The sequence below is a fragment of the Buceros rhinoceros genome, unplaced genomic scaffold (assembly GCF_000710305.1).
Source record: "Buceros rhinoceros silvestris isolate BGI_N320 unplaced genomic scaffold, ASM71030v1 scaffold19939, whole genome shotgun sequence".
In the NCBI taxonomy this organism is placed as follows: domain Eukaryota; kingdom Metazoa; phylum Chordata; class Aves; order Bucerotiformes; family Bucerotidae; genus Buceros; species Buceros rhinoceros.
In genome coordinates this window covers 402-12,772 of record NW_010433707.1, presented here as the reverse complement: position 1 = coordinate 12,772, position 12,371 = coordinate 402, and the positions used below count along the sequence as shown (strand labels likewise).

The 12,371-nt window shown below is 36.8% G+C and overlaps 1 protein-coding gene across 1 annotated transcript in view; it reads right to left on the bottom strand.

The window, feature by feature from the left end:
• The window catches only part of NUCB2 (nucleobindin 2), a 15,718-nt gene extending 7,868 nt beyond the window's left edge, over nt 1–7,850 (bottom strand). Inside the window, exons 1-5 of the mRNA XM_010144209.1 lie at nt 7,707–7,850; nt 6,970–7,077; nt 5,585–5,711; nt 2,232–2,335; nt 429–614 (exon numbers count right to left, since the gene is read on the bottom strand). Coding sequence (XP_010142511.1) covers nt 429–614; nt 2,232–2,335; nt 5,585–5,711; nt 6,970–7,077; nt 7,707–7,850 — 669 coding nt within the window. The remainder of the gene's footprint in view (nt 1–428; nt 615–2,231; nt 2,336–5,584; nt 5,712–6,969; nt 7,078–7,706) is intronic.
• Nucleotides 7,851–12,371: the final 4,521 nt, after the last annotated feature.

Here is a 12,371-nt window from a genome sequence, read left to right as displayed (position 1 = left end):
GTCAAGGAAATTGCACATTCTCTGGAAAGGGACACCTGTAATGGCTCATCCAGACTCATCCAGAAATAACAGGTGAAGGAAGTCAAATTAGTGTGCCTTTCTAGAGCAAACGGTACTGTGATGCAGCTGCTGGCAGGCCAGGCGTACCAGGAAGGCATCCCTACAGTTTTGAATACTGTTCCGGCTTCATCTGAAACTTCTTTGTAAATAATAATTCTGTCAGCACATAGCACGCTCGTACAGAAACTATGGGGGTATATATAGTGGGGTTTGTAACGCTCTCAGCATTGTTCCCACACTTCGCTCCCATGTCAATGAGAAGAGGCAAATGCTGAGAACAAACAAGATCCACCCCTCTATTTATTAGCTATTTCTCTCTGGAAAGGAAAGCTTCCACCCAGTCATGTAAAAACAATCTGTGGCCTTACAGGATGGTGAACTTTAGGGTGATCTCCATGTTTTTTCTTCATCTCTTCAAATTTGGATTCTTCTCGCTTCCTCTTTTCTTCATCCAATGTTTTTAAATACTCTCTTCTCTCGTGTTCTTTCATCATTTCATATTTCTTAAACTCCTCATGACGGGTCTTGTCATAGTTTTCCAGGTCACTTGTAGCCTAAAAATATAGATAATTATGTGGCATAATCATATGTCTACATATATGTTAACACATGACATTTAAAAACCTGTGGGCAAGGCTGACCACATTGCCATTCTCCTTTTAAACATAAGGTAGACAAGTTGGAGGTTTCCTTTCACGTGAAAGTGATGAAGAAACATCTTTCTGCACTTTGTTATTTTCGCAGAAATTAATTTGCAAAGGTTGAACTGCTAGATAATTTTTGCAACCACACAGTACTGTAAGAAGGTATCAAGGTGTCCTTTCTCATCAATTAATAACAAATAAACTCCAGTAAGTCCAATACTAATTAAGTGCAGCTTCAGACAGAACCATTAACTCCTTGATTATTTCAGAATACAAATGTTTGTGGCTTATCTTGTGGCTTGTCGTTTAACAAAAAAAGTGCCTTCATTAACAATGGGAGTTAGTTTGCAGTACAGACAAAATCAAAAAACCCGATTATATGGAGAGGAAGGGTGTCAGAGGACAACTTCGGACATGTACTTGCATAGAGTCTAGAGATGTATCATTTTCAGACAGCTTAAATTACTAAAGTATGTTCTGCAGTGCTTTTCAAAGTAAATGCTTATACATGACAGTCTCTCCATTATTTACATTCTAGTTTTCAGTCTCCGTACCTTCTCAAAAACAACTCCAAAGCAAAGACCCCTAAAATGCCCATTATATTTTGTCAATATCTCAGCTGAGAAATGAGAAGATTAGAAAAAAGGAACTCAGAATTTTCCCAGAAGTTTTGCTCAGAAATGGCAAGAAACTTTATAATATCTACAAAAAAAAAATTGTACAGAAAATTGAGGTAAAATTTTCCAAGGGTTAAAAAAAATCCACAAAAATTACAGAAAACTTGAAATATACCTTATCTTTCAATTTATTTTGAATATATAAAACCTGCCAAATTCTCATGTCAGACAGGCAGCGCTCTCTAAAGCATACCTGAGATTGAAGTCTTCTTTACCCTGTGGGAAGTGTATTTTTTCCAGCAGCTGAAAAAGCCACGTCATGCTTAGCTGGACCTCATCCCCTTAATAAATATGCACTGAACGCACCTCACAACCTGCGACTGATACTGACTCTGCCAAAGCAACCTTGAATGCCATGCCCAGCAGATGCAGTTTCTAATATTCATATCTTAAACTCTACTCTGCTGTGGTTTTGCAGCTTGATGTATATGTAATAGATCCCAAAATTCAAAGACTGGTTCAGGAATGATTATTTTTATGCCATTCTGTAAGACACCTACATCATTTACAAACAGAAATCGGAAAAAATACTTGGGAAAAAATCAAAACCGCATTTAATTTGAAGGCTCCCAGAAAGGTGTACTTTTTCCCAAAGTTGTTTGTACTGGCACATGAATGCAAGTCCTGTTAAAATTACATCCCCAAATTTATGAGCTCTTTAGTCTAACACCACTTACTGACGCCAGTTTTCAAGTGTGCAATGGAGGCAAATGACTTTTCTCAGAAAATGAAAATGACATGTCATTTATAAAAAAGTGCTATGTATAGAAGGATTTGCCTTTACCAGAGGAAAAAAACCCATAATAATGAATATTAAAAAACCCCAGAGTAGTTTACATCTAGCACTCACTGCTTTGATCAACATATCCAAGTCTTTAGGTTCGAACGTGTCAGGATTCTGATGGTTCAGGTGCTCAAACTGTTTAAGAAGAGCCTGATGGTCTATGCCAGTGTCTGAAAGAACAAGGGACAAATGTAAAGCATTACAGTAAGTTTGAAATCAAGCAAGATCAGGAAGTTAAAATCTTTCATATGCGAGCTCGTGCCTTGTAAGAACCTGAGGCTCCTTGACTGGATAATTTTTTTACTCTTGGAGGCAACTACAGCAACTCTTCTAAAGTTGGTTTTCCTGAAGGAGGTAGACAAACTTGACAGCAATTTGCACTATATTCCTTCTGATGTGCCAGTGTTGCACTGCGCACAATAACTTAACATTCATAAATTAAAGCTTGTGTTTCAACAGGGAAAGGTACAAACAATTTGAGTTTCACAAACTAAGAGAAAGACTTTATTCTTTCTTATATGAATGAGATAGCTGAAGTTACGTGCAGTGTCAAAGCAAACAACTTGTATTGTTTTCCTGAACCGGGAGAAGCCTGACTCTACTATTGCCCTGTATGTTTTGCAAATGATTTATATCTATCTGGCCAAAGATGTATGTACGATACGGTATCAAATCAGATAAGCAGATATTCAGATTTCATTTGTGCAAAATGAGAAGTGCAGGGCAGAGGAAAGTCAGGTCCCGTGTCTAAAAGCTGTAACCATTTCTCTCTCCCTTATGACAGGAACGATACCCAACAACATCTATAGACAATGTTCTAACAACAAAACACATTTCTACAACAGGCTTTTCTAGCTGTTACTATGGTTTCTGACTGCTAATGCTAGATAATAAGGCTATCTGAAGCAGCATACACTTTGAAATGTTATATGTAACACTTTTGACAAGCTTCTATTAGATGGCTTACCAAAGAGTATTTTATTTGTTTAAAAAAACTGGAAAGCACAACTATGAGCACATTTTTCTTTGCCACACTGTCTGTCTTACACTCAGTGCTGTGTTTGTATTATCACAAAACAGCAAACACTGGCTGGGGCAGATTTCAACCACTGTTCCTCCCTGGTGAGATCATAGTTTCTGTTGAATATGTGCACTTCAGTCTGTGTTGGAAACAATTTCAGGAGTGTAGTAATAGGCTCAAACCAAAAAGCAAAACAAACAAAACCCAGCCCCCAAGAACATTTTCCTCCATTTCTTAATATTCATGAGAAAAAACTCATCCTATTTGACAGTATTTACTTGCCACAATACTGTATTATCTGAGACCCAACCCCTAACATTATTCCATCCTGATCAGTCCAGCATAATCTTGGTGAAAAAGTTTAAAAACACACCTGGAATCAGGATTTAATACAAGCAGAATACAATCTCAAGTCTGTTTGTTTTTTTTTAACCTGATACATCTGAGAGGGAAATAAAAAGGAGGGTTTTGTGTGGTTTTTGGTTTTTTTTTTTTTCCATTTTTAGGTTAGATAGAAGACCAAGATACTAAGTAATGTTATAGGGAAAAGATCAACAGAACAAACAAGGGAAATCAAACAGCTCTGCCTGCTGTTACTACAGAATGCTCTTTTGTACTTGTTCCAAGATGTTGCCTAGGTGTACAGATGCAGCTGTACTTTAGAGATAATCAGGCCGTATTTGTTGTGTGTGATGTGAAGTACTCACTGGCAGGGCTTCTAAATTTTACAAAAGGTTCTCTCACTCCCTATGTTGTCGCATCTTAGTAGTCACCTGAATATTTTGAAATGGAATAATCTGCTCTTCTTCTCTTCCAAATGTAAGATCTCACATTTATACTGTAACTGATCTGCAGGGGGAATTATATATAAAGCACATTCTGTTAGTTACTCTTGATTTATGGAAGTAGAGAGGGCTAAGAGTAATCAGTCCATTAAACTATTAAAAAATTTAAAATTACACAAAATTACTGTGTATATAATCAGGTATCATCAGCTGCTGTAAATTAGCTCACTGTGCCACCATGATGTCACTGGACCACTTGCCTGCAATAGAAGCATAAGACCAGGCTCTTGGCAGCTAAATTGCTGCCTGAGGAAGATGAACACTGGGTCAGGCAACACACTGATTGCTGTGGTGGGGCTGCCACTGGTCTGCACTGCCGAGCTACCAGTGGCCGGCACTCTGTGGACTAGAACTTGCATTAAAAGAAAGCACAGGACAAAAAGGTGATCTGATGCCCTCAGCCAGCTCTGTATTACTGTTTATTAACTACACTGTGTTAGTACTTACAGGCTTCATTGAAAAGGTATTACACTGTAAAATCTTATTTGCCCAAATTCATCTGATGCTTTCCTGACCCTAGCAGCAGCCCCCCTCTTCTTCGGTCTGCTTGCCACCTCTAACTTTGGCTTAGCCTAGAAGAACAGACCCTTACTCTTGGAGTATTTGAAATTGATACCTATTCAATTCAGTAGGATCTCTACCCATAACTTGCAAAGGTTCTTAATACTAAAATAAACTGCATGGGAAAATTAAGCCCTTTTTATTAGAGCTTCTTTGTGAAAACCAGCATTGCAGAAACAGTCCATCATTAGAATCTTTGTTTATGAGCAATTAATTATCTTTCAAAAGAAAGTACTAAGCAATTTACAGAATCAGTTCTGAATGCAAACTTTACAAATTCTTCAGTAGTAAGAAATAAAAAGGGATAGCACTATTTCCCACACAAACACAGAGCAATCAATCATTAGCAATCTATATACTTTATTCATTGTCATTGCCTCAGTTTGTACGATTTCATTATCAACTAAGAAAATGCCATGGAGAATTATTTTTACTCTCAAGGTTTTTCTTTATTCAGGAGCTTAAAATTTCCCCAAAGTAAGAAAAATAATAATCTAAAGTGAAATGCTTAATGTTTGTTATAAATCTGTAAAAGAAGTCTAACTGGTGGAAAGGAGGCTTAGGAAAAGGAAATCTTTTGTCTTAACTGACTGTAAAAAAACTAAAAAAATTCATTTTCTACCCTGTAAACACATGAAATGCTGTCCTGTTGTATTCTTAAACATACTCCTACTATGTTACTAGTTCTCAGTTAATAATCTATAAATTGATACACTACAAAAATAAAAAAAGAGGTTGAAAAAGGATTAGAAGTATCTGAAAAATCAACTGCCAGAATCAAGTTTAGTTCCTTACAAAACACAGATGGCTTTTGTCTCCTCCCACTTCCTATAAAGAAGGGTCTTTTCTGGCTCTAGGTCAGCTCAGAAAGGACGCTCACTTTCACCTTACAGTTATTGTAGAGAACAAACGAAGCATAACGGATGGACTTTGGGCACGTCTCCAACACAATCCCATCTGTTAATTCACCTAGTTAAGTCTTGTATTCTTACCTTGAACGGAATCCATTTTAGCTTTAATTAACATTCTTAATCTTGCCACCTCTTGTCTTTTTAGTTCATCCAGCCGTGTTCTCACATGGTGGCTTACTAAATCAAGCTCTCTGCTTAGTTTTCCACTCTGTCAAAAAGCAAAAGTTACATATAAAAAATAGAAAAAAGTAGCCTTCAGGATTCCCATTAGACATGAGCTGCAAGACAGCAGACTAGTGGCAGTCTTTGGCAATACTGTAGCCCACCCTGTAAGAGTCTCAAAATTTTTTCTAATAGCAGATTTGAGTTTTTTCAAGTCTATGATTATTGAAACAGAGAGGAATCCTAAAAGCTTTCTGAAAAGAGATTTTCTAAGTATCTTGCTCCTCCAAAGAGAAAAAGCATGACCTTGAAGCAGCAATACCCAATAATGCTTAAGAAGTGACAAATTTCTTGATCTCAAATTAGTTTGAAAAATCTGTCAGATGCAAAGTGCTGTGTTCTTCATTCACTTGATGATGTAAGACTCGAGAGAAGGTACAATCACAGCAACAGCCACCGATGTGTATTTCAATAATATTTGTCAGGATCTGGAAACGGATAGTGACCTTCAAGAGTTACATTAGATGTAGCACAGAAAAAAAAAAGAGCCAAAAGCTGCCAATGGCAACATGAAGGACCAAAGGAAACGCAAAAGGCAGGATCTCCTCTTTAAGTCTATCACTTTAGACTGTTTCCTACCTGTCCCTTGCTGCATTTCTAGCTCATAAAGGGGAATGCAGAACAGCCACCACCTAGAGCCAGGAACTAAAGTAGAAAAGACAAGAATGTGGTGAGGTTTTGGAGAGAGGGCTACGTGAGTTGGCACAAAAGAAAGGACAGCAGCAAAGAAAGCCAGAGGTCTATTTGTTCCTATATACACTGACTTTACCTCTAGCACAACTCCTCAATTTCCCTAGACTTTTAAAATCTGACCGTCTTGTAATTCTCTTCCATGTCATCACATTAATTTGTGACACACTATCTTAATATCAGAGGCAGATATACCTCTATGCTCAAAATTACTCAGCAGGCAACAGCAAGTGAGAGCTACGCTGCAGCTGTTTTGACGTACTGTGTGGAGTCTGAAACTGGCTTTTTAGTAGACAAACAGAAAGCAGAAACTATGCATTCAAGTATGAATTGTTGGGGGGGGTTATGCTATGAGATATTCTTCAATAAATAGAAGTTCTGCTGTCACTTGACTAAAAATAAAGACCTAGTAAGAGTTAAATATCTAAGGAAATAAAAATGAGAAGAAAACTTAAGAGGAGTATGAAAAAAGAAAAGGAAGAAAGATTACAACATGCATGGCTCATGATTATGGATTTAACTAATCTTAATTTAACCCTTTTTTTTGTACCTACCTTTATCTCCTCTATGTCAGCAGTCTGGAGTTTCTCCCTGAAATGCTTATCTGTTTCCAAGACATCTATTACTTGCCTGAGATATTCATCATAATAAAGTCCTGTATCCTTCAAAAGAATGTGAAATTGAGAAAACAATATACTACCAAACATGTAATTCTGTTTAAATACAATGATGAAACTGAAACTCAAATCTCAGCTACAAAGGTGTTATACTCTCTTCTATATCTTTGGTTTTTCCGATTTGCATGATTGTCCTATAATAATCTATTCTTATGATTCATTTGTTTCAGCAACTGACAAGGACGAGGAGAAAAGCGTTTAGGAATCCACGTCACACACAAGCATCTGTCATGTTAATATAGGGTTTTTTTAAAAAAAACAGTGCAATTCATTCATTACTGTTCTGTTTGAAACACTGAACTGAGTGGAATTTCCTGAGTTACCACTCGATTGCTTGAAACAAGTCTCCACGGAACAGTAAGCAGTTCTCCCTGTTGGAAGCTGGGGAACTCCTTCCATGTGCCATCTCACCTTTAGCAGCTCATGGCAAAAAAAATAAGAGAACTAATTGAAACAGAACCTCACCATAGTAGATGGCACACTCTATGACAATACTCGCTAACATTAGTTTCCTTCCTGCAGGTAATTCCAGCAAAGAACGTTTAAATTTCAGGAAGGGAGTTTACTAACAAATAGGAAAAAATACTTAACTAGATAAATTTCATTACACTTACTGGATTTTCTACCTTCTCTCCTTCTACTTGGCCTTCTCCTTTGACTTTTGTCTTATCTATGTCTATAGGTACAGCTTCCAAGGCCACGAGGAGACATGTCATCAGCAGAATACATTGCTGGAGCAGGACAGATACCCACTTCATCTGAAATGAGACCAAGTCACAAAAATTAACATAAATTATGTTATTGTACTGTACTGATTAGAATTTTTTGACATTCCTATACAGATACCTGTAATAACCCACTTCCCACACTTCTGCTGCTCTCAAGGAACACTAAAACTCAAGAATTAAATACAGCTTTAAATTTTAAAGGCCATTGTTACACAAGCAGATTTCCTCAGATTATCTTTCCTAGAGGAGTAAACAAACATTTCTACTTGTAATACATGAAGAGAACTAATCATAAAAGTAGTGCTCTACAACTAAAAAATACTGCAGTTTATAAACAAAGCCAATATCCTAAGCTTTCAGAATAAGCAAAAAATAAAAACCTCTGAGTATAAAGTATTTGAAAAAAACAGACCAAGAGCCAAAAGAATGAGATAGCAGAAAACAGAGCCACCAACGTACTTGCATGAACAAAAAAATACAATTAGAAAAGGAACAGGCTGTCTGCCAGCAACCTTGATCTTGATCCCCGTAAAGTTAATCACAAATTCCTATCAACTTTAGCAGAACAGCATTGGATATTTCCATTCTAAAGAGCTGTGGGCTTTGAAAGAGAAATACAAAATGCAGCTTCTAAAGTTTGTTCTAACAACATTAACACAAGCAGCTAACCATGGCATTAACACATCTATTTTACACAATTGCTAGGTGTTTATAATATAAACCTGAAAATTTACTTTTCATTAACTTAACACCTACCGCCCAGAACACAGCTCCATCACCTTCCCAGCAAAGCATGAACATTTTTAAAGTAACATGCAATGTCCCATTTTCTAAAACTGAGATAGGAAAAAACATACGGTGATCTCAGTGTATAGTGTGTACTGTTGGCACGTGTAGCAGCTCATTGGATTACGAAGCAAGAGGACACAACGCTGTAAATGTCACATTGTACGTTTGCACTTGCCAAACCCATGAGTACCATGACGGGCAATGTAAATATTAATGCAGACTTCCAGAACGGACAAAGAAGCCTACTTATTCACCAGATTTCACTGACACCTGCTGTATCTGCTCTGCAAGGAACAAAACCTGAGTGAGGTACAGTGCAGACACGCAGGGTGGTCACAGTATTCTCTATAGGCATGACTGTACTGTGACTTCCTATTTAACGCTGTAGCTGGAGAAGTGAACAATCTTCACACGCAGTGCTGCATTCAAAAAACTACAGGAAAAAGATAAAACAGATCTACTGATCTTCATCTTTCTGAGAATATTCTAGCCTAGGTACTAGAATGGGAACTTACAAATATTATCTGAGCTATGTGATGTATTCCTTCAGCAGCTGGAGTGAGCTATCTAGCATCTTGAATGTTTCTGCCTCTCTGAAACAGTGAAATATCTGTCCATGTATCACAGTTTAACTAGAGAATGTTTAATTCAATGGGTTTTCCATTTCTTTAATGGAAAAAAAAAATCAGCAAATATATAAATCAATTAGCTCAATTTAAAAAAAAAAATACACTAAATGGTTAAAATTAGGCAGAAACAGATTAGTCTTTTGCCATATTTTCTATTTGGAAACACCTGAAATATCAGTTAGTTCCTCCACGTTCTTTCAGGAGGACTTGCTGCACAGACACTGTAAGCTGACAGTTCCTCAACCAATGATGAAACTCAATGAACCACAATGTTACTCCAGGAGCTAAACCAGTACTAGCATGGCTAAAATGTGGCAACAATTTTGAGAAGCAAGTGCAAAAATGTGTTTCAGCTTAAGATGCTAAGATAAACCTTTGGTTGTAATCATGATGTCTTTTCTAGGTCACCAGTCTTCTAGATAGTGATTTCTCATTGGAGACATGAGCAGAAAGTGATGTGAAAAAGGGAAATGGCTACAGTCTGCAAGCCCTTTAGAAGTCATCTTTCGAAACTGAGAAACACCTGCATAATTTTCTTCTCAAATGAGAGTTCATCCCTTCAAAGTTAATAAAAAGCATCACTTTTACCCTCTCTCCTCTGTAAGGAAATGTCCAAGGCACACAAGCAGCAACAGTTTTTCTTTCACTAACCTTCAGACAGGCATTTTTTCTCTTCTGTCAAAGTTGTCCATTAACCCCATGATTCAGATACTGTTTCCTTTTGTCTACTCAGTAGCCAAAGGTTTCAACCTGGACATGTCCTTATCTTTCGCTAGAGCACATTCCACTCAGTTCTCTGCACCAGTACACATTCCTTATTTTCTTCAAGAAGCATTTTAATACTGTATGTCAATACAGTTGTATATAAAACAGTATTATTTAAGTACATTAAGGCAGTAGAATCCTTTCTTCTCATCCTTTTTGCTTTGCTTAAATTCTTTTGACTTGTATTTGTTAAATTTTTTTTCACTGCACTTGAACTGCAGTTCTCTTTACAGTTAAAAGTTGGCTGACAGAACAGCATCTTTTTTCAGCTTCTCAGAAAAGACAGCATGCCTCAAGCTGTGTGTGGTACAACATTTGCTGACAGAACCTTTTTTAAAAAAAGAAACACTTCCGTGGTTTTATTAAGTCACCCAAATGCTGGGGAATACTATACAGCTAACAAGAATAAATCTACAGGTAGAGATATGGAGCCAGATTTAAAAATATTTAGGCACTTAATGATAGCTGCCTAATAAGATTTATTTCCATAATTTGCTAATTTCCATTGATTTCTACTTGCTTAGGAATCCAAATATGCACAAAAATCCCACTCTTGATTTATAAACAATAGAAAGCATGATAAATGTAATCATGACGGTGTATGTATTTCCTGAATTACCCACGATGAAGAATAATATTTACAACTGAATATGACTAAAATGGTTCTAATAAAATGCAGTTTCTTTTGTTCTTCTGTCAAATCATGCACAGTATGTTAAGAGCAAAAACTGTTGAAATTAATGAGTTTTGCCTCTGATTTTCATTTGATTTGGCTTAAGAACCTGGCCATGTTTTTAGCTACGTACAAACACATCCCTATCCAGAAGGCTTGTGCCTGTTGTGTATCTAACAGGAACTTGAGAGAGATCTCTTCTGCTTACTGAGCAATCAAACAGAGAAGAGCACAAAATCTCACTAGATAAACACCTTTGTTGCACAGGAGTTCAAATCAAGGCAGCACTGATACCGGTTTTTAACTTAACAGTACAGGATTTTATCTCTCTTTGGTAAAGCACATTTGTTTAGTTAGTATATCACTAGAAGTAGGGTCAATATTTCCACACCTTGACATTTGAGTCAATATTGCAATATATTACATTTTTTATTATCTCAGAGAACAACCGCTCTCACCTTTCATGATTGCAATTTCAGCTATGTACCTATCGGGGACAGCTTTTGACAGAAAGCCTTTAACTTGGCTCATATGAGCCAAAAGTTTATGTCCATTACTGCACAGCCAAGTTAAGGAAACTTCCTAGTCTTATTTAAAAATAATTCTTTTTGTGGCTGTTGCTTTACTTTTATTTGCTTGATGAGGTCTGAATATAATTTCAGATACCAAATAATGGTATCTCATGCTGTATTACAGCATTAAGACAGAAGCAAGTTTATATCAGGCACTTACACATCCAATAGTTAATGGAAGTTTTAAGCAGATCCAATGGACAATATTAATTTATGATTTTGTTTCCCCCTTTTTTATATTCATGATAATTATCTTAATAGAAGTGAACGATATTCACATTGTTCTATTACAACACAATTTGTTTAAGAACAGACTTATGTTATTACCTTTTCTATATAATTATCTTTCTTAGTCTAAAATAAAATACTGTCACTGTCCTAAAGATTGCAGTAGCAAGTAAAAGGGACAACATATAATCACAGTTAGGAGGTACTGTATGTAATCAGGTGAATAATTTGCAGCCAATGGTCAATGTTGCACTGTGGCTGTACAAGATCATTGTGTAGAAAATGACGGTAAGAGATAGAGCAGATCTTAAGTGCTTGCAGAAATGTGGGCTTCTCCCACAAACTTTTTGTAAGTCTTAAGCACAGGCCCATAAAAGTTACAACAAAACCTGGTTTCAAACAATTTTTGAGTGGTTTTTCTCTCTTATCCAGTCTTTAGAGCAGGAATCATCCCCTTGCTGCTCTGTTCAGTCGTGAGGGACAGTCACTTCAGAATTTGGCGTAGAACCGTACCAATACTGAGTCAGCTACAGGACTTTTCTTTAGAGTGGGAGAAAATAAGATGACAAAACAACCCCAAAGCAAACCTCCACATTAAACCTGATACCACGGTGTACTGGTGCTTCATTGTAACTGTGATGGTCTAATTTTGAAAATCCTGAACGTTATTTCTCCTCAGCAAATACAACTCAAACAGAGGTGTTTTCTCCTCCAGGCTTACTAAAAAGTGTTACCAAATGTGAATTCTTTGGAAAACCACAGCCATGTTCACTTCATGACGAAAGGTTACCTCTTTACCTTTTACTCTTTTGGAGTATTTTCTGAGTAAAGTGGCTAGCCTGACACTGGAGTATTTTATCCTTTCTAGTGAAACCAGCCAAGCCTGGACAAAACA